General features: G+C 33.6%; 3 protein-coding genes and 1 non-coding gene across 4 annotated transcripts; 3 read left to right on the top strand and 1 right to left on the bottom strand.

The window, feature by feature from the left end:
- Window positions 1-7,246: 7,246 nt before the first annotated feature.
- Window positions 7,247-12,019, top strand: LOC145577538 (derlin-2.2). Its single transcript, XM_081635024.1, has 6 exons — window positions 7,247-7,464; window positions 9,818-9,917; window positions 10,448-10,662; window positions 10,752-10,835; window positions 11,142-11,195; window positions 11,831-12,019. Exons 1-6 carry the CDS (start codon window positions 7,366-7,368, stop codon window positions 12,011-12,013), a joined length of 735 nt encoding a protein of 244 aa, XP_081491150.1. The 5' UTR covers window positions 7,247-7,365; the 3' UTR covers window positions 12,014-12,019.
- An 834-nt stretch (window positions 12,020-12,853) lies between these two features.
- Window positions 12,854-17,231, bottom strand: LOC145577537 (tobamovirus multiplication protein 1-like). The gene is made up of 11 exons (XM_081635023.1): window positions 16,820-17,231; window positions 16,011-16,101; window positions 15,866-15,918; window positions 14,931-15,023; window positions 14,738-14,809; window positions 14,560-14,632; window positions 14,435-14,480; window positions 14,261-14,324; window positions 13,791-13,844; window positions 13,449-13,526; window positions 12,854-13,356 (listed from the first exon to the last, which is right to left on the bottom strand). Exons 1-11 carry the CDS (start codon window positions 16,970-16,972, stop codon window positions 13,264-13,266), a joined length of 870 nt encoding a protein of 289 aa, XP_081491149.1. The 5' UTR covers window positions 16,973-17,231; the 3' UTR covers window positions 12,854-13,263.
- Window positions 17,232-18,498: 1,267 nt separating this feature from the next.
- TRNAW-CCA (transfer RNA tryptophan (anticodon CCA)) lies at window positions 18,499-18,570 on the top strand. The gene has a single exon. It is a non-coding gene; the product is annotated as a tRNA-Trp (tRNA).
- A 1,114-nt stretch (window positions 18,571-19,684) lies between these two features.
- Window positions 19,685-23,167, top strand: LOC145577536 (pentatricopeptide repeat-containing protein At1g11630, mitochondrial-like). Its single transcript, XM_081635022.1, has 2 exons — window positions 19,685-20,127; window positions 21,689-23,167. Exons 1-2 carry the CDS (start codon window positions 19,764-19,766, stop codon window positions 22,525-22,527), a joined length of 1,203 nt encoding a protein of 400 aa, XP_081491148.1. The 5' UTR covers window positions 19,685-19,763; the 3' UTR covers window positions 22,528-23,167.
- The last annotated feature ends 73 nt before the right edge of the window (window positions 23,168-23,240 follow it).

Raw genomic sequence — 23,240 nt, 5'->3', positions numbered from 1 at the left:
CATTCACATATTAATGTTCATTATATATTTCATGTTCATCGATGGTTATCGTTCATCATGATCATTTTCAAACTAATATATGCTCATTTGTATATTAATAAATGTTCATTTTCATATTGAATTATGTACATAAGTTCATTTATGTATTAGTAGTTGTTCATTTTCGTAATAATAGATGGTCATTTCCACAATAATATATGTTCATTTATATACTGATAGATATTCATTTCCATATTGATCATATCAATTGTTATACCCATCCATTGTTCACATTCATATGAAAATTGGTTTGTTCATTTCAACACTTATTTTGATCTTCCTCAAATCTAAAACATATACGTAATTTATATGTTTTTGTCTATTACTTAAATAAAGGAATCATAGATATAGTGAGCTGCCAGACAATAATAAGGAAAAAAAGAAGATGCCAAAAAATAGGAAATCAAGAATGCATGGAGTCGCCAAGCAACATGAACCAATAACACGAGCTTAAAATTTTTGAATTTGGATTGTTAAGTTAATTATATTTGATAGTATATGTGTAGAATTGTATTGTAAATTTTAATATTCATTTTCATGTTAATAAATATCCATTTTTATTATCATTTCATTTTAATAGACGTACGTACATTGTAATAATATTAATGGCATAAGATGTTAATTTAAATTAATACTTGTTCATTGTAAAATTGAAAAGATGTTTGTTAAGTTTTAATACTTTTAATTGTCATCATATTAGAAAATGTATAATTAAATTTGAATATTTATTCTTTCTCATACAAAAAGATGTTCATTTTGTAAGACGCATATGTTCACTTTCAATTAATTATATGTTTATTTATAAACGTCCATTTTCGTTTTGATAGATATTTATTATGAAGTACGATATTCACACACACTCTCTCTATCGAGACTAAATCACCTATTATATCATGAATTAGTTATTCTTTTTAAATAAAATTCTAATATATGTAATAATAAACTATTACGCATATAAAAATGAACGTTAAAAAAAATACATATTCATACTAATATATGTTCATTTGTAATTTTTTTTGAAATAAGTTTATTAGCATATTATTGAATATTCTATAACATATTTTATTACTTTTATGTCATGAATTTTTAGATACAAGTTCAATAAATTTTTTTTGAAGGTTTCTTTGTTTTATTAATCAACTAATTAATTCGCAAATGACACGTTAATCGTAATAGGTGAATTTTAACTCTCTATAATTAGATGTTCAATTATAAATAATTATATGTTTATTTACAACCATTAAAAAAATATGTTCATTTATAAAATAGTATATGTTCTATTACGGTGTATTAAAGTTTTTCAACGATTTCTCTTGTTCAATTTTAAGCCCCATTGCCATCTCAAATTAGCTCAAGCCGTCGTACTTCCTCTGATTGATCCATGGTGGTCGTGATGGAGTAATATCATCTCCTTTATCTTATGTTGCTTCATATAATGGAAGCCATCCTCCTCTGTCGGTCAATAATAATCACGACTATGACCACAACTATTGCAATAATCACGACTGCCGCAAAAATCAATACTAATCAATTATATTGAACATAATAACAATCATATAAAATACAAAAACAATAATCTATATTGTTAATAACGACACATATAACAAATTCAGTCGAATAGGAAAAATAAAACTAAATTCAAATCAATCGAATAAAAAATTTGCAATCAAATCTAAAAACACAAATACAAATATCAACCAGATAGAAGAAATTGCAATTAAACCATAAATAAAATTCATAATAATCAAAATAAAAACAGAACAATAAGAAATTCTTAAAAAAAATAATTAAGAAAACAGAGTACTACATATTTATACATAGCTTGAAATGAAAGCAAATAAAAAAATATACAAAATAAAAAAAAAATTGATAGATTTAAGGGGGAGTATTAGGGAGAATTGCGTGGACTAGTCTTGGGTGTACGGCGTCGTGTAATGGGGGGTGTAGGGAGAGGTGGCTAGTCTTGGGTGTAGGGAAAAAATTGTATGAAGTTATGGCCAAAATACTAAATTATTAGAATTGATTTTAATCTTCTAGAATAATCTAGAGGGTTATTTTGAGTTCTAATGGAGTTAGGATTAATAATTATATCTTTTATAAAAATAAAGAATTCTATTTGGATTAAAACAAGTGTTTTAAAAGAGATTAAATATGATTTTTAAAGATAAGTACGGACGATGTTAATCGAATGTAATTAGATTAAGGATTCTGTACAGGTTTTTAAAAACGTGTAAACAACGCGAAACGACAAAGCTGGCGCGCCATGACAAGCTTGTCGCACAGCGACAGGGCTGTCGCGTCGCGCTGGACCCTGTCGTTCTGCGACAAGTGCAGTTTTACTCCTAATAGGATTCGGTCTTTTTCGGACTATTTTCTCTATAAATATGGTCGTATTTCCCCATTTTTATTCATTCAACAATATTCTTTCTCTTCTCTCTCTTAAGCTAATAGCTTATTATTTCTCCCTCTTTCTAAGCCTTTTACAAATACAATACCACGTTCACAAGACTTAGACACACCTAGCCAAGCTTGAAATTGCCTTCGCTCTAGACGTGAAAGGTTGATAATTTATGAGGGTTTGGTCTTAAACTCCTATTTTAATTATTTAAATTAATTGTTTGATTTAATATTTTCCTTGAAGTTACTAACGTGTATATTGTTTTGATATAAAGAGATACGAGGCAACAAAGTAAGTTATTCAATTGCTCTATTTCTTTAGGAATCATGCTTAGATTATTTTAATTTCTAGTATCATGTTAGGATGCTTTTATTGCTTCCTAGTATCATGTTAGAATGTCTTTATGATTCCTAGTATCATGTTAAGGGTATTAACTAATATTTTTAATATCATGTATGTTTCTAGTATCATGTTTAGGTTGCTTCATATTTTCTTCTATCATGTTGGTATCATGTTAGGGATAAAGGTTTGATCTTTAATGTTTAGTGACATGCTATGATTTGTTATTAATCTTGTTAGTATCATGCCCAGGATCTTGCTAATAATATTATGCTTTGATGAGATTGAGATTATTATGATGATGATGATTTGTTGAATCAATATTTATATGTTGCTTGATATATTATTGTTATTGCTTGATCACGCCATCTCTTGCAGGTTTAAAGGGAATTTGTACTTGTAATCACGCTTAATAAGATAATTAATAATCTTGTTTAGGTTAATATGATTATAATTCAAGTGATCGCCAATAATAGATTTGTTTGTGTATTAATATTCAACCAACATAGATTAAACAGGTTTATGATTAATATATTGGTTGTATGTTAGTCAGAAAGCGCACATGAATATAAGAAGAATAAAGTAGAGGCCTATTTTTAGGGCAGGTTCAATCCTTTTTAGGTTGGATTTGTACCTTCATCCCCGAATATCCAGTCATGGTTCCAGACCACTATGGAGTTAGCGATCTCATGGATCGTGAAGGAGTGTAACCTTCACCCTGTGAACGGTTTACAAGTTCCTAAAACTTGTTGGCGACTCTTTTGCTCTAGCTTCCTTCCCTTTAGACGCCACCATGCTTAAGTGTATGATCACAGTGGGGCTCAAGTGTGGGATGCTTGAAATATTCCCTACAATAAAATATGTTTTATATGAGTAATATAGTTACTTTTTTCGCTAACTGAGAATTTGATTTTACTCATTTCAATAGAGTAACTGTATTAAAATAATAACATAGATAACTTGTATTTATATCAAGATAACTTTTATTTATTTTCAAGTAACTTTTAATTATTCAAGGACAATTTTACAACGACTGTAAAATATATATAGAATACCATCTTACTTCGCTTTTATCATAAGCACGACATGAGGAAAGCCCCCATTTGTAGCAACTTCGAATCCCGCTTTGCCTATCCCTTCACGAACTCACACATGTTCTCCATGTCATCTCTATTTAACAACAAACCATAGCCACAATCCTCCCACTGTTCCACATATCGTGTACCTTTACACACTCAACAGAACATGCTCAACATATTGTAATACCCGAATATTTTATAATTAATATTTTATGATTTTATATAATAATTTTTATATATAGATAAAATAAGCTATTTTAATACCCTACTTTAATATAAACGTATATAAACTATCTTTAATCCCCTAAATATATTAAATTGTAAAAGCCGTCACTTTTGTTTATCCTTTTAGTTATTTTATTTACTTTATTTACATAATTTGTGGTTTAGCCATGAGTTTTTGCCTATTATCAATATCATGCAAATCTTGAGTAATTGTTTTTGATAATTGAAGTCAACCCTTTCAATACGTGATCATCAAAGCATGCTACTAGCAAAATTAATACTCATGATTCCATTATCACCATGATGCAAGTCAATTACTAAGGCTTTAGCGAATTATTTTTGTCGAGGCTGTAGGATTTGCGATTAATTTAGCCGGAAAGGTAATCACACTATCAATGTTTTGGAGTTGTTTGTTTATAATTTGATTATTATTGGAGTTGTTATGTTATAATTTGTTTATTGATTGTACTCTACATTATCATGTGTAAATTTTATTTTGCTATTCGTATGATCAAGATTATATGTATATGATTAGTGTGAGGTATTATATGATTTAATTATTGCATTGATTTATTGTGTTAGTTTCCTAGGGTTTTAATGTTGTTGCTCTAGGGAGTATTGATATTGAGGTTTTAGGGTTGTTAATGCAGAGTATTATTTTTGGGTTATGGTTAATTAATTTTGGGTACTAGTTTGATTGCCCTAAGAGTTGAGATATTTATGAATCGAATTGTTATGTTATTTGGGAACTTGTGCCATTATTGAGATACTATAAACTAGCTTGTGGTTGGTTATTTGATCAGAGTACGAGATCAAAAGGTTGAGTATTATTATTTTGTTATTGGTTTGAGGCTTGGCGTTATAGACCTTAGTGCTTGGCATATTGGTAATGAGATAATGATCATGAGTTAAGAATGAGGTACAATCTTTATTATTTATTTTTCTATGATCCCCTACAGTGGGAATTGGCCCGTATGTGGTCTGGTTCAAGGTGTTTTCTGGTTATTGAGAGTATTCAAGTTTTTATACTTGTTGGTTTATTTATTCGAATTACCTATGTCCAAGGCTAGGTATAGAACAAAGAGCATGACACACTTATTGGTTATGAGTTATTGAGTGAAGGATTGTATTATTATTTAAGGTTGAGTCAGGCAAAAGTTATTTTCAGAGTACAATGTGTAATGTAGTTTTAAACTACATTGTTTAATTGAGCTAGTAATTTTAATTATTATATTATTCTCTGTATCTTGATAAGTGGTGATTACTTAGCTTTTTGCTGACGTTTGTGGTGTTTTGTTGTGCTATGTGTGTTTGCGGCCATGTCTTTTTCTTATGGTGGCTCTGCGACAATTTATTTTGGAATTTGTCCTTAATGGTGAGCAGTCAAGATTTTTTTTAAGCATCCTAGGTTTAACAAGTGATCGTAACTAAAGGAGCTCAAGTGTTTCGATTAGTATGCTATAACGAGTTTGTAAAGTGGTATAAATAGCTCACCTAGTTTATGGAGTTGTAATTATTGGGATTTTGTAAGCCTTAGCACTTGACAAGTTGTTGAGTGTGGCGGTGATACTTCCGATTTAGATAAATGCTTCCGCAATTTTATTTAAAGATTGTTTATTTTCCCTTTAATTCTTGTTTATTATTAGTTAGTAAATCGGGGGTGTTACACATATTCACTCTCTCTTTTGCACCACAGACTGATAATTTGGTCAATTAAATGTTGTTTTTGTAGCAAATCCCTCACTAGTAAAGTATTGGTGCATAGTCCCAAACAGTGGCAGAACTAGAATTTTTTTTAGGGGAGGGGGGAACTATGTAGTAAAATCTTGTGAATAAAATAATACGGAGTATATTGAAATGTCCAAAAAAACACAAGACCGAAAAAAAAAATAGAAGTGTTAGGGGCAAGATTCGAATTTGGGACCTAAAGAGCTCAATTTTCATCCAAAATCAACTTAGCTATAACATAATTAATATAATTTGATGCCCACATTTAATAGATAACCAAACCAAGGGGGAGGCCAATGCCCCCCAGCGCCCCTTGGTCCCGCCTTTACCTCCAAAGAAAGTGACGCACCTTCGGAGTAACATCCAACTTCCACACTTTTAACAAAAGCTTGGTAGAAAGCATTCAAGGTACACCATTTACCTGGCATGTAATATAAGTTGATTTAATTGAATAGTAAATGTCTTTGGAAAACGCCGAAGTTACTTAGTCATTACATCTACAACAGCTTTAAGGAATATCAAGCTAACGATACATTTTTGTCCCTCTCATTGAAAACTTGATCGATATTTCCCATGTCCCCACTTTAATTTATTAAAATTAATGATGTTCCAGACACGAGTGATGCCATGCCATTCACTCTGTCACTACGTACGAAACGCCCCTGGTCATCAACGAGCTAAGAGTTCTGCCAAAGGTTAATATGAGCCCTTGACCCTACTCTCCACAACATTCCTTGCTTAGAAATTCGAACTAAGAGAAGCGGCGAGAAAATCGCAATTAGGATAAGACGGTAAAAATGATAAAATTATGAATATACAATTATACACCGTATTTGATTTTAATAACAAAAACATGCAGTCACGCATAGATTAGTGTAATACTCCCTCCATTTTTAATTACTTAGGGCTTGTTTTCTTCAACTTAATTTTAGTTCAGTTCATTTCAGCTCCAATCAGTTTAATTCAGTTTCTAATTTCCTTCTCTTATAAACAATTCATTTCAGTTCAACTCCAATCAGTTCAGTTCAGTAAATCAGAACATACCCTTACTCCATTTTTAATTTTTGCACTGTTCATTTGTCCTACTTAACTAATGTTTGTGATAAGGAAAAAAATATGTCTTGTGGATACTTGTTTGAATCGTCTCAATGAATATATTATTAATTTTTAATTTTTAGAATTTATACTTATTCATAATTAAAGGCATTATTGATTATTAGCATCGATATACGTGTCCAGAAAAAATGAAGCAAATATTTAAAAAAGGAAGAATTATGATGATAAACAAAAATCAAGTTTAGAGAGAATCGGGAAAATACAATTGGGTCGTGCGTTATACACGCCGTATGATTGGACAAACAAAGGTCATCTGAAATTTAATAGGCTCTATATATATGATTCACGCAAATTCACCTGCAAAATTTCATTTTAATCCCAACTCAATTTAAAGCGTACCAATACCAATTCATTAGCTCGAACTCCAAATACTTTCTCTCTCCTCTTAAGCATCATCAAACACAGTTCGATTGAATCGAAGTTTATACAAGAGTGTTTGAGATGGCTCAAGCGGTCGAAGAATGGTATAAGCAGATGCCAATCATCACTCGATCTTATCTCACTGCTGCAATTGTTACAACAATCGGATGTTCTCTTGATGTATGTTATAATAATCAATAATTCAATTGATTTTCTAGTTTATATGATTTTTGTTGCTGTTTTGATTGATTTTGAGCTTGGATTTTGATTTTTTTGGGTATTTTTATTGAATTGGGCATCTGGGGTTGGTTTTTTGTTTGATAATTTGAACTGGGTATTGTTCAATTTTCTAGGATAGTTTGATTTTTGTTGTTCGTATTAGTTTTGGGACAATTAGGGTTAGATTTTTTGATGATTTGAATTGGGTTTTTGTCTACAATCTTGAATAAGGGTAATTCTGAATTGGGCATTCTTGTTTGATATGTAATTAAATATTATTATGTTAAGTTTCTGGCATTGTGTTCAGCTTGTTGGTAGAATGTTTCTGGTTAATGAGCTTGAGGCAGATGGTTCTGCTCCATTTGCTAGTTTCTTGAGTGGAGATTTTGTTTGATTCAGATGGTCCGAAAATTCGGAGATCATAGATTCCTTTATTATTATTTTTTTTTTTATTTTTTTTGGTTGTTGTTGTGTGGGTTTAGGATGATTTGTATGGGAATGATTTTGAACTTGTGGCCCCTCTTTAGGTGCTTTTGTTTATTTTCTCTGGAATGCATTGCGGCTTGCATTTATGATACATAACTTCTTTTTTGTTCCGAAAGAAATGATGGTAATATGTTTGTTCTTTGAATCCCTGGAATCCAGGATGGGACGTCGTTGCGGTTCTGTAGTATCGTTGTGTCTATCTGTTATAATAGATTAATAGTATGAAGCACAAAGCAGATTCAATTCATAGTTGAGTAATAGTTGGCACAGTTAGAAATGCTGTAGCATAGTTAGGAGCGAGGATGCTCAATCATTGACCATAAAGCGTTTTGATATAGCTCAGTAGATGTTAATTCCTACGGAGTATTATATATAGAGACCTTTATGAACGTTTCTAAAGAAACTGAGAGTCTATAGTGATAGGTAAAGGAACTAGTAGTGAAAGTACTTATATTTTGCTGACACAGAAATGCCAATTCACACACTTCTGCTTTTGTCTGTTGCTTATATTGTGTGATGCAGTCCAAACCTAGCATTAGAGTAGTCTGATTGCATAAGTACTAAATATTAGCTATGTGAATTTGGGTGTTTTTTTAGTCAATTTATAGAGGCTTAATGTAATATGATGAAGGCAACGTGACTGGTGTTTGGCAGCAACATGTATATTTGTATATGCATGCTGCATGCACTATTCCGGTCATATTAGAGATAGCATGCCTTTTTTCTTTTAGTAATAATATGTACTATTATGCTGATATACCAATATCAGTTTGTAACATAAGTGTTTGTGTCTGAAGTTTGATGCTAAATACAGGCTAGTATCTTAAATTTCAATATTATTGTTTATCTTAGAATTAGAAAGCAAAGGTGAGGCAAAGGTCATGTGGTGAATTACTGATCTGCCTGCAACTTCTCTATATTTTAGACTCCACATTCCACCTGTGTCAGACTGTCATTAATATATTCTTTTATTTTAAAGTAATTAATTTGGTATGTCGTTTTGGCACTCAGAGGGGGACAAGCAATGAAGTGGTGAGTTTGGATGGAAAGGATTTGACCATGAGTGAATGTTTTAAGTACCTAGGGTCGATCATCCAGAAGAATGGTGACATTGATCAAGACGTGACCCACAGGATTAAGTCAGGGTGGCTTAAATGGAGAGCGGCCACGGGAGTGCTATGCGACCGCAGCATTCCCTTAAAGTTGAAGGGAAAATTCTACAGGACTGCCATAAGACCAGTGTTGCTCTATGGTACAGAATGTTGGGTTTCTAAGAAAGAGCATATTAAAAAGATGGAGGTTACGGAAATGCGCATGTTAAGGTGGATGTGTGGAAACACTTTAAGAGATAGAATCAGAAATGAGGTTATTCGCAAGAAAGTAGGTGTGGCGGGCATTGTAGATAAATTAAGGGAAAATCGTCTGCGTTGGTTTGGACATGTAAGACGGAGACCCGAGGGTGCACCGGTGCGAAGAGTGGAAGAGTGGGACCATGGAGGGATTAAACGAGGAAGAGGGAGACCAAAGATGACTTGGTTGGAAGGAGTGAGGAAGGATATGAAGTGCATGGATTTACGTGAGGATGAAGTTTTGGATCGTAAGGGATGGAGGAGAAAGATTTATGTTGATGACTACACGGAATAATCAAATTTGGTTCATGTTAGCCGACCCCACTTTTGGGATTAAGGCTTTGATTGATTGATTGATTGATTGATTGATTGATTTTAAAGTAATTAATTTGTAAAGTTAACTACTTCCAATTGATAACTCTGTCATGCATTTATCTGGAAATACAAATAAACATGATATGTATTTTAATGATTTGCAGATTATTTCCCCGTACAACCTGTACTTGAATCCACGGTTAGTAATGAAGCAGTATCAGTTTTGGCGACTTGTAACAAACTTCTTGTACTTCCGGAAAATGGGTAAGTTCACATTTTTCTTCTTTTTTTCTCCCATCAACTTTTGGCTGAAGTTATCTGTTCATGTGATGTTTAGTTGCCTTATGCTGTGTATGATCATCTATTGGGGTTTGTGAGTTTTTCTCGTCTTGTGCAAGCATTTCTTTCACATTGTTGGATAGAGGTCTTGCACATCTGTTTAAATGTAAATTACCCTACAAGTCTTTAGTTGTAAGTGAGCTAAGTCTGTAATGACTACTTAAAAATGATTTTTTTAATTTGTACTCTCTGTTTAACCTTGGCTGTCTTGGATGGGAAAACATAAAATGTTAAAAGGAGTGATAGAAATGATAAAAAATTGCACCTCTTAACAGAGCTAGGCATTGATATCCAGAAAGTAATATCAATCTTTTAGGAAAATCCTAGTCAAATATAGGAAGTTATATTTTGCCTATTCTTGAACCAAACATTTTGATACTCTGATTAGTGGTTGGCCGGAATTAGCTCACTGAAGCTGATTTGTTTACTTCAATATGAATTCTTCTTCTTGTTAGATTTGGACTTTCTCTTCCACATGTTCTTTCTCGCGCGATATTGCAAACTTCTGGAGGAGAACTCATTCCGGGGAAGGACTGCAGATTTCTTTTACATGCTCTTGTTTGGGGCTACCGTTCTGACTGGCATTGTTCTTGTTGGAGGAATGATACCATATGTGTCTGAGTCGTTTGCAAGAATCATATTCTTGAGCAATTCTTTGACATTTATGATGGTCAGTTTTTTTTTCCTCGTGTCCATTTTTTGCATCGATAGTGGTATCTGCTCTTTTACGGTGCCCTCATATTTTTGGTTAATATGCAGGTGTATGTGTGGAGCAAGCAAAATCCTTTTATCCATATGAGCTTCTTGGGCCTCTTTACATTTACCGCAGCTTATCTTCCATGGGTAAGAACTGCATTAGGATATATAAAGTATCTGCTTTGTGCCTGTTATTAAAATCATGGAAACCAAATAAACAATACTGTAAAATATTGCATATAAAACCTCTAGGTTCATGTATCTAAGTTGTATTCATTGTCACAAACGCACAATGCTGGCTGCCTTTTCGATAATTATTTGCTACCTGGGACGATGTAAATGGTGAATAATAGCATGCTATTCAAGTGAAGATGTCAAGTTACTGAAGTATATGTGTTGCTATCTGCAAGTATAATCATATACAAAATACTAAATTGCTTTCTCTAATTTCAGGTGCTGTTGGGATTCTCTATCCTGGTTGGCGCCAGCCCCTGGGTCGACCTTCTGGTATCTCCTCTAAACCTTTTTGTATCTTTTAACGAAATTTGGTGGTTGGTTAGATTTCATATACTATGTATTTGGAATCTTTGTTAGAGACAAAGTTACTCTGTATAGAAATTGAACTTTTCAAGGGTAGACAAGGCAATTTCAACTGCATAGCTTAATGTCACCCTCAAATTCTTATTTTTTTTGGTCGTCCACTTCAGGTCTTATCATTGAGGACTGTGTTTTGTGGTAAAATTGGAATAACAAATAACCTTGGTTCTCGGGTCTTTCTAGAAGTACCGGTGCATTAAATTTAATGTTGTTAACCTACTGTTAAGTGTAAAGCTTTCTTATGAGAGATTTTCCACTTGAGGGTCATTAATAAGGGTTTCGAATAAGTCAGGGTTGTTTTGAGTAAAGGCTAATATATAGTGGTTCACTTTTGTCAATTTTCCTTATGAAAACCTTTCTAGAGTCTGGGATCAACCGTTTCTTGTCATGTTTTGCCTACATGATTTATAGTGGTTCTAATAAATGATGTCCATATAAATATATAGAGATGATTTTGTATCTCGATATCCTGCATTAGTTATGAACTTTTGCTAGTCTTTTCTTGGACTCCATTGACAACAAGAATTAATGGTTCTGGTTTGCAGGGAATGATTGCTGGACATGCTTATTATTTCCTTGAAGATGTATATCCAAGAATGACAGGTCGTCGCCCTCTTAAAACTCCGTCCTTTATCAAAGCGCTGTTCGCTGATGAGCCTGTTGTGGTAGCACAGCCCGGAAACGTCCGTTTTGCAGCCCCTGCAGCAGACGAGCTTCATCAAGATTAAGCCCTTCTTAAAAACCAAGACTCTATAGCCTTGTGTTTCCTTGTAATTATTTTATATGCGGCAATAGTTGGGGCTGAACACGGTTGTTGCCATTGCAAGATTTCATTTAACTGATGACTAACTATAGGCTAATGTTAATTATTGTGACAGTGATGATTACTCTGTTGGGAATGTAGCATTGTTACATTGTAGCTGTACTGTAAACTTCCAGTTTGACCAATTTGACTTTTTTGCAGTCAAAGCTAAGTCACTGGATATTTTCCATAGTGTAGGCCTATTCTCCGTGCATTTGTTAAATTTCCAACACTTCTTTTGTGCTTATGATTTGAGAGTTTGAGATACATTTTTTTTTGTGTTCAACACAATCTTGAAATGAGATGTGTGGATTAATTCGAATTTGGGAGGCATATTGTTTTTCTTTGATCTGCCTTTTCATTTGCCAATTGCTCGTAAACTTCTAATCTTCATTATGTTATTGTATACTTGAGAGGTGAACTCTATATTATATGTAAAGGCAACTTTGATGAATTAAGTATTATTGAGTCTTTTCTTACCACCTCCGTTAATGGTTATTTGCAACTTTGGAATTTTTTATATCTCACAAATAATACTCCAAAGTTGTAGAACCATTAAAGCGGAGGTAATATATTGTTGAAAGGCGATTATTATGTTATACAAAGGTGGTTTCAAAACGTATTAGTCCATATCACTATCTCCCGTAAAGCGATTTACAAACAATACTTTTGTACTTGCTGTTGCCATGGTGTTAAGCATTGTCTACAGAAGACAGACTCAAAGTAAGGGAAACACCCAGAGTTGAGTTTTCATTCTGAGAAAAGCTTTACTAATTATTCTTTGCTTCTTTCTAGTTAAAAGGATAACAATTCAGGATCGGCCCTAAACAAGACTTGTGCAGCAAAAGTGTTGGCACGAAACTTTGTGCTTAGTTTTTGAACCATCTTTGAGTAGTGCAATTTGCAACCACTGAAGCAACAAAGAAGGTATCCATCACATAGAACCATACAAAAATTTGGGAAAAACTTCCCATTGTTTAGCTGCAAAGAGCTGTCATTTGCTAATAAAAACGAATTATGATTTTCATAGGGCATACTAGATCAACAGTTCAGAATTTCTTTGTGACAAAATCTGTTGAAGCTCAATATTGTGCAGTGTCTTAATTCTTGCAATTGAGGAGAATTGCATCCCAAAGGAAAACATGAACCGCAGGGCTGAAGATGTGGCGCCTGAGTTTAACAGATTGGGTGATATATGCCTGAGATTCTTTTTGGAGGCAGTTTCCGCAAGATGAAAAGGACCAGTGCCGAAGGTAAGATCTCAACAAGCTGCATCGATAGAATAATTGGCAAAAAAATGTCTCAGGTACATGTAGGATTCAGGCTTGAAAACAATAATTTGATGGGAGTAAAAATTATACCATGTAATAGAAAAAGTCCAGGATTGGATGATCCAATACATCCAGGGAGGCATCCGCATCAAATGCAGACACGAGTACCTATATCAGGTGAATGTCAATACACATTGCCTAATCACTGTATTTACATACTTGGATACTTGTTTCAGACACAGGTATGTATCCAAACATGTTGAAGTGTCGAGTAATTGGTGTGAAATAAAGAGTCCAAAATACTCCTTACCAAGTTAAGCAGAATAGGTAAGTAGGAGCAGGAAGCAACATTGATAGTTTAAGCTCAAACATAGAAAATTAGCAAAAAGATTTTTATGACACCTCAGTGAAGAAGAAGAAGAAGAATCTCACCACAATACATCTTATGAGAAAGCAGGTGAAACATACAGCTGCTACTGATCCAACCTGGCAATGTCAGAAACTGAAAGTTAAGATCTATCTTATGGGAAAAAAAGAAATTGGAGGATGAGGAGAGGAAATATGAAATATTGGGATTTGGATGCGGCTGGTGCAGCTTTGGTTCGTTACTGAAGGCACGCTAGAATCTGTTCAAATTTCTAGTTCTGAGGTTGTAGAAATTGACTAGCCTCAAATGTATGTCAAGTTTCAAGATTTTCAACTAATGTTAGAGATTGAAGTTATCTGTTTACACTTCTGAAAACATGATTAGAAGTATGAAAATCTGAATTTTAGGCAGAGGATTAAAGGTTTCTGCTCAATCCAATTCTTTAAAAGACTACTCTGTGTATGGAGATAATGCAATCCATCAAAAATCTATGTGAGATACTGGACTAAAAAATGTTTCAGATAAAAGCACAAACCTCATATAGTTTTTTACTTCTCCCTTTAGATTCAATTGGGAATTGTCTCAGCATTAGAAATAATCTGGAGTCATTCAAGGAAAATACGAGTAGTAAGCACAATTACAAAGTATATTGGTATAACAAATCTGCATCGGTGTTCAACTTTAGAGGATCAAACATTTAAAATCTGACCTTCGTCCATAGAACAAGAAACTGATCGCAGCAACAAGTGAGACAGCTGACAGAATTTAAAGAAATATGAGAGTACGGATATAGTGGTCCCAAAACAAAACATCATCATCAACGAAAAAAAGAACCTGCAATAAAGATCCGTCCAATGGTTTCCGCTACTTCATTGTTATACAGCCAGAGAAAAATCCAGATGCAAACCTGAAGAACAAAATATTAATATCATGTAATCAAACCCCTTGAAAATAAAATGGTAACAAATCACTGACATAAGAAAAATACAAGTAAATGTGAGTTGTAATAAACCTGTATGAAGTAAATTCCAGCATTGAGCAATATGTAAACAAGCCTCAGTTTATCAGCTGGTAGATATCTAGCCTGATGATTAAATTAGTAATCACTTGTTAGGCGGCAAAGGAGCTAAAATGAGATGTTGTCTGTTACAAACTTACAACTTCGGTACCAAATGTAAGCATGTAAACATCAAATTAGACTCTACCTGATGATCAATCTCTGCCCAAAACAGGACAAGGAGAGTATATGTGGAGAAAAATAGAAGTCCGGGAAGATCCAGTAACACCAACATTAAAACCTATCATAGGATAGACACACAACATGTCAATGCACATTTCTGTACAAATTTTCCAAAGATACAGAATAAAGTGCATTGTGTCGAAATTTGCATGCTCTAGAATTTGCTCAGAGACTACTATCAAAAGAGACAACTCCTGGTAAGTGATAGCTGGAGTGCATTCAAGAACAGCGAGTCATAGACTCATGGGCCAACATGAGAGACAAAAATGGATGATGGCAAAGACATGAAATCAACATTTCACGGTTTGAACTAAACATTCTAAAAAATAAACCTTAAAATGAAACAATAGCATAAGCATATATGTATAAATGTTATCAGCTAAGTCCCTAACTAATTGGGAATTAAGAATCATAAATGTCAGTATATGCTTGTACAAGGAAAATACAAGTAATAGTCTTTTTCAGTCATTACAAGGCATACAAGAAATCCCCCAGTAATCCAGCATGATGGTTACATTGATTGACATGTAAGACTGCAGAGAGGAATTGTGACAATAAACTGATACTCCCTCCGTCCTTAAATGCTTTTAAAACCATACACTATAATTAAAGATTACTTATTGCATGTTGTAGGAGTAAAAACATACAGAGAGAAGATGGGTACCAAATCTCAACTTAAAGTCTTTAATATAACCCCCTAATGAAGGCCTGTTACGAACTTATGCAGTGATGGATGGAATGATAGACTAATTCTACTGCCAATTTCATGATTGCATTTGGTTTCTTAGCTTGTATAGTATCAAAATACATATTGTATGACCAATTCACAGTGCATAGAGTGTAAAAAAACACAAACACCAGCTTAAGGAAAGAACGTCTAAGGTATGGAAGAAAACTTACCCTAGGACTCAAAATAAATACTTGCTTGTGCAGGCCAAATACAATTGCCCGAACTGAAAATATAAAACTCACTGTCAAAACTAATAGGAACAAATAATAACCATTTTACTAAAAAAAAAATACAAATACAGAATCTAGCTATCACCTCCATTTACAATGAAGTTCATAAGATGAAACAACTTCTGTAAAGTCCATCTATATTCGGGAACTCTCAACTCGATTCTAATTAACTGAACCTGCAGATTATAAACTTATAATTGAGAACAACCAGGAAATAGTTACTTTGCAAAAGTCCATTACAGTGATCCTCCATTGCCATATAAAAAAAACACAAGCAGTTAGCTCACTGGCAAAGTGGCAAACACACCGAATATCGAATTTTCAAGTTTCCTCACCATACATTAAATAGATACAAACATCTTGGCATTATAAATTTCAAAGAATGTTAGTTAGACCATTCATCCTCAGATGCCTCAACAATCCAATTATCATTCTTCTCACCCTTCCTCCCCTTTTTCCAACATTAAACAGAAGATTATCTGCCATAATATAACAGAACAAAACTGGCTGAATGAGTAAAAAAAAGAGCAAATTTATCAAATTCATGATCAAACCAAAAATCCAACTTTGTAAAAAAGTCTAGTCCAAAACATTCAATCTAAACCAAAATAATTCGGCTCGATTATAATGACTTAGGATTTAATTTAAATTAATTACACCCTTACCAAAAATTTACTAACTCCCATAGACTAATCCCAAATCCCAATATCATCCAAACACAACCATTTTCATCATTGTAACAATCGAAATTCACATTTTCCAATAAAATTTAGTCATAAAAAATTAAAATAAAGAAAACCCAACATAAATTTCTCAGCATACTACAAATTTAACCATTCAACAACAAATTTAAACATTCTAGGGAGGAGAGAGAAAGAGAGAGTTACCACTTACCAGTGCAACAGAAGAAATAAGGGTAAAAAGAGCAGAAAGAGTGAAAAAGATGGCATCTTGCCACCCAACTGAGTCATTGATTTCATTCCACCAGCTTGTAATTAACCTTCCAATTTCAACATTATTCACCAATTTCTCAAATTCAGATGTCATTGTTGATTCCCACAAAATTTTCTGAGTTGCCCAGAATATTTTTTTTCTGGGTTAAAAAGTTGGAGAAGATGAATCACTTGAGACTGGTGGAAGTCAGCATCCAGTGTTTTGAATAAAGCTTATTGCCAACCAGTCTTGTGGGTTTCTTGCAAGGTCAATGCTTGAATTGACTAGTGGATACCTAAAGCTTTTGATTTTAGATTCAATTTCAATTTTGAAACTTTATTCCCTCTTCCAAAATTATTAGCCGTATACTCTATTATTCTGTTGCATAATGATTTTCTCACTACGTATATGGAGTACGGAGTAATATATTTACGACCTTAATAGAGTAGGAAAATCCCTTACTATTCTATTTATTGTTAAGTGTTGATCTGTATAGATGGACTGATTCAACTTATGAAAAGTGTTAGTTCAATATGAACTTTCATCTTACCAACAAAATCAAGATGAACTATTAGTATGAAATATGAAGTAAGTAGGACTGTGTAATAGGTGAAAAATTTACTTTATAACTTAATCTAAAATCCTCCGTATTTGGAGTATAATATCCTTACCTTTTCTTATCACTTTTAAGTATTTGTCGTGTACTGTAAAAATTAGATTAAGAAAAAAAAAAAAAAACACGTAAAAGTTGAAGTTTGATTAGGTTATTTTCCTTACCCAAAAACAAATTATTTTTATGTAATGGGAGTAAGGGTCTGTTCTCTTCAGCTTAATTTCAATTCAATTCTTAATTTCATTCTCTCGTAAATAATTCAGTTCAGGTCCTAAGTTGGAACTTGGAAATCTTAGCATTTATAATTGTCAATTCTTTTTTCTTGAACATTTCACAATAATAGAAGCAACACAAGTTGGCTACTCCCTCTTTCCTTAATTTTTTTACTCCATTGTCAAAAGTCTAAATTTAAATTTAATTCATTTTCATTAAATCTTCGTATTTTGTTTATATTGTATTGAGTAAATTTCGAGTGGGGTAATGATTCTCTCTTTTATCAAGACTTAACTTCTCTTGCCCTTATGTATGAGACTCAAGTTGTTCAGAAGGGCGTGTGATATTATCAGTTTGAAGTTGATTTTCTAGACCTTGATGATCCTCAAGTACGATATCATGATTGAGTTCAAATGAATTAACATCACAATACAATGTCATTCTTACATCATGAATGGTATAATGAGCAGCCTTAAATTTATAGAGATAGTTTTTTTTTTTTTTTTTTGGACGGGAAATTAAAGGAGATAGTTTAAATTTAATAATAATTGCTGACACTTTTGCGAAACATGATCATCAACCATCCTGTAAAACTAGAATGATAGTAAATCTAATTAATGAAATGATATTAAATCCAATTATTGAAATGATATTAAATCCAATCTGAAAATAAATCTTAGATTAGATAAAGTCCAATGCGAAAGTAAATTTGGGATGATAATAAAATTACTGCAGTAAATAGTAATTAATAGTTATATTTGTGGTAATTAGTGTTTTAGGAATATGGATTAAGAAAGCTAATTAATCATCAGCAGGATCCGTGGCGCAATGGTAGCGCGTCTGACTCCAGATCAGAAGGTTGCGTGTTCGATTCACGTCGGGTTCAAACCCCCGATCCTAATGCGGATATTTTTATTTTTAATTCTTAATCTGTTTTTTTTTTTTTAAATAAATTCTTAATCTATTTAATTTATGGGTTAGATACTTAGTTGTCACTTTGCAGTATTTTTATATTTTTCGAAAAAAGTTGCTGTAAATCATAGAGAGTAATCGAGACTTTAAGTTTTAGGAGAGCAAATGGAATTTAAGATGGTTTAAAATTTCAAGTAATCACTTTGTTTAGTGCAATCATTAATTCTCATAATCATATAAAGTAAAGATGTTAAAGATAATTTGAGAAATTAATTCATAGTGTAAGTGCTAAAGGTTCATTGATGGTATGGATTTTGCAACATGAAAGCCAGAAAGGGCACTCGACTACAAACATTTTTATCAACCTCTATATATTATAGAGATTCATTGATTTTGCCTTTTAGGTTTAGTTGTACGAACATTTTATGTAGGTGGTGTGTCTCGTATGGGACATCCAAATGATGTAATCACTTTATCAGTTTATCTATGCACAATTGCATTCATTAACTAGGTTAATCATTGAAAGGGATTAGAAATATATGGAGTAAAATTGAAAAGTTGATCCATTGTGTAAAAGCTCAAGGTCTAATGGAAAAATTTTTACAACATAAAGGTGCACTAGACTTTTTTTTTTTTTTTCAGCCTTTATGTGTATGAGCTTCAATTATTCTACTCCTTTTGTACTAACTTTTTTTTTTTGGTTGGTAAGGAAAAAGGCCTTACTGGATTAGCGGGCTAGATACTTTGGAAGTGAGGGAGAAGGGTAAGGGAATCCCCACCCCAAAGGTGCCTCTAATGGGGTTTGATCCCACAACCTCTTGGTTGTGAGATACAAACTTAACCAGTATACCAAGCATAGCTTGATCTCCTTTTGTATTAACTTGTATAGACACTTTATGTAGATGACGTGTTCTGTATCCGATATATTCGTATAGAACATTTTGCAAGCTAGTAAATTCAATGCATTTCTTACACAGTTACACGGTAATCGTGTAACATTCGTATCCATTTCGGTGCAACAATTCTACTCCATATCAATTAGACCCTTACTAGCCAACATACGAGTAGTCGAGTAGCATTCTGCAAAAACCTTCATATAAACCCCTCAAAAGCAAAAACTAAAACCCTATTCTTTCTCTCTCCTCAACCTTTCTTCAACCTTCAACAATGGCGCTATTCGCCAGATTTCGATCAAGATCAATTCTTCAACTCCGAAACTACTCATTATCTCCCTCATCAATCCTAAGCTCAGATTCCAAAACAATCTTATCAAGCAAAGAGAAATCTAGGGCAGCTCTTTCTCTCCTAAAAACCGAGAAAAACCCAGAAAAAATCCTCGACATTTGTAGAGCAGCTTCCTTAACCCCTGAATCTCACCTTGATCGCATCTGTTTTTCTGTCGCCGTTTCTAAGCTCACTGAATCGAATTACTTCGAGGGTATTCGCGTTTTCATTGAGGAACTTAAGAAACGCCCAGATTTGCGAAACGAGCGTTTCATTTCACATTCTATTGTACTATATGGGCAAGCTGGTATGAAACGTTTCTCTTCATTCTCTTATTAATATTTTCATTTTAATAGATTATTAAGCAATTTTGTTGATTTGGGTTGTTGCTAGAACTGTGAATTGAGGAATTAATTAATAGGAAAATCTTGTTTTGTGTTTGATTTAGAATTGGATTTGGGCATTGGAAATGATGAATTGAGTAATTGATCAATTGTTATTGCTAGAAATGTGTAAATTCTTGTTTTAGCTTCAAATTTGCTGCTAGTTGAATGAATTTGAATTTAATTCCTCAGTACTGTTTCAAAGTTCTAATTTTTGCTGAGTAGTGTGTTGGGTCAGTGCAAAGTCAAATTATGAGGAGTTGGATATTGTATATATTCTGTTCATTCCTTGAGGTTGAAGGTGGGTTAGACTTAGTTTTACCTTCGACGATAGAAGTGATGACATTACTGCTTCTAACAGCTTTTTATGAGCAAATTTGCAAATTGAATTGTTCTGTACTGTGAATTGAAATCCCTTTTAGATGTGAAAACTAGGTTTGTTTTCGGGTTTATTTGTCAGTTTGAACTGATGTGTGTGTTGGGTGAAGTTGAATGGGGTTGGAACAGGATTTGGGGGATGATTATGGTGGGAATTTATAAGTTTGAACTTTGTGATTTAGTTACATTGTTTTTGCTGAATTTGGCTATGAAAGATAGTTTTAAATGAGGGATTTAACATATAAGTATATAACAGAGTTAAGAGGGAAAGTCTATGGTTTGGGCAAGCTAGAATGAGATCAAATATGCAATTATTAAGGTATTTAAAAATGGAGGTATACAAGGGTACGCGATGGAGTAATTTTGGCGGTGTTTCTTAATCTTGATGTTCAGATTTTGTTTAACTCTGAAACTTGCCGATGTGATGGAGTAAAGAAGGCTATGTCAATCTGACAGCTCAGAACTCAATATTTTCTCGGCATACGTGGGTTAGTGAAACAATTCAAATCTTTTCACCTTAAGAGAATATCATTAAGTTCAAATAGGGACATTAATAAATTTATAAGTGCAGATAGGTTTCAAAGGGATACCTTAGTACAATCTACGTTTCAGATGTGTTTCAATAGGGGGCCACCCAAGTTAATTTATAACTGGCAACTGCATCAAGTTTCTGATAAATTTGGTAAGTTTTACACATAGTTTGGACTGAGAGAATTGGAGTGAAAGGAAGAGAAGAGAAAAGGAGGGATTCATCCTCCCTTCTTTGGATACCTTTTGATAGGGGGGAAGGGAAATGGAAGGAGTCATTTTACTCCTTCTCTAATTAACCAAATCACTCCAATGTTACCTTCTCCCTTCCCTTCCATCCTCCCCCATCCCCCCCCCCCCCCCCCCACCCTTCCCTTTTCCTTTCTCTTCCACTTTGCCGTCCAAACAAACCGTTAATAGTTTTGATATGTTGAGATAGGTTAAGATCTGTTCAGATAAGTGAACTTGAGGTGATAAGAAATTTATGGTGTGTTTGTTTCTAATTTAGATGTCTAGACCTGAAGTTCCAGTTTATCTTTTTTTTTTGGCCAATAAACTGATGAACAATGCTGTTTGCAGGTATGCTTCAAAATGCCATTGATACTTTTCAGCAAATGGAAGAACTGGGTATTCATAGGACTGTCAAATCACTCAATGCTTTGTTGTTTTCTTGCATTGTTGCTAAGAAAAATAACGAGTTCAAGAGAATTTTTACGGATTTTCCAAAAACGTATAACATTCAGCCTGATATTGAAACTTATAATACTGTGATCAAGGCTTTTTGTGAGGCGGGTGAGTCGACTTCAGGTTATTCAATCATGGCTGAGATGGGGAGAAATAATTTTAAGCCAAATGCAACAACATTCACTAATATGATTTCTGGGTTTTACAAGGAGCAGAAGTTTGAGGATGTGGGAAAAGTACTAGAGTTAATGAAAGAGCATGGGCTGAAACCAGGGCTCAGCACATATAATGTCAGGATCCAGAGTTTGTGTAAGTTGGGAAGGTCATTCGAGGCTAAGGCTCTGTTAGATGGGATGCTTGAAAGGCATATCAAGCCGAATTCAAATACCTACACTAATTTGATCCATGGGTTCTGTAGGGAAGGGAAGCTTGAGGATGCAAAGACGTTGTTTAAGAGAATGATCAACCATGGATGTAAACCAGACACTAATTGCTACTTTACTCTTATATACTTCTTGTGCCAAGGTGGTGATTACGAAACTGCATTGCAGATTGCCAAGGAGAGTATAGAGAAGAATTGGGTCCCGAATTTTACTACCATGAAATCTCTTGTGGACGGTCTGGTGAGTGTATCAAAGGCTGATGAAGCGAAGGAGCTTGTTGCTCTAATGAAGGAGAAATTCCCAAACAACGCTGATCTTTGGAAAGAAACTGAAGAGAAGCTATCACAGTAGGGGGGGACTAAAGAATTGATCTTCACATGCTTTGTTGGATATTATACGATTAATAACATTGTAGCCGAGATGTCTGCTTGGATACTACTTCGTATTTTGTAAAAGCTTCTCTTGGTTCTTAAGCCTGGATACTAAGCTTTTTTGACATAAGATAAGGTCATTAGCTCTTATTGCTTACTGATGTTTCCTTAGAATCTTTTCTTTGTTGACCTAGTGATGGTGCTTTTTGAATGGCCACTCTCATCATTGCTGTTCTAATTTTTGTTTTGAAAGCAGCAATAATTTGTGAAATCTAGCTAGAGAACATATACAGTCAGTTTTGCTATTTTGTAGACGACTATTTTTAAACAGCTCTGTGTAGCATGTTTTGTAATTTGTATTACACCATTACTTCCTTAGCTGAGGCGGTTATTATTGCTATTGAGATACAAAGATCTACTATTAACACCTCTACAGCTTCAGGGAGTCAGTGAGTCGCACACACTAGTCTTCAAGTGATTTGTTAGAGAAAGAGGGCTGGAATTCTGAATTCTGTAATGTGCACACCTTTGTGTGAGTAGAGCATTACATGCGAGATCTCATGTAAAGTGGAAGAGAATTTTATGCTTTCAACTTGGCGCCATATTATTGATGTGCAAAATATGTTTTTTTTTTGGTTTCAACTTGTTAAAAACAGCTTTGCAATTTTTTTTAAGAACTTTTGTAATCATTAT

The sequence above is a fragment of the Chenopodium album genome, chromosome 14, assembly GCF_948465745.1.
Source record: "Chenopodium album chromosome 14, dcCheAlbu1.1, whole genome shotgun sequence".
NCBI lineage: Eukaryota > Viridiplantae > Streptophyta > Magnoliopsida > Caryophyllales > Amaranthaceae > Chenopodium > Chenopodium album.
Note: the sequence above shows the minus strand (reverse complement) of the source record. Positions and strands in the feature narration are given on the sequence as shown.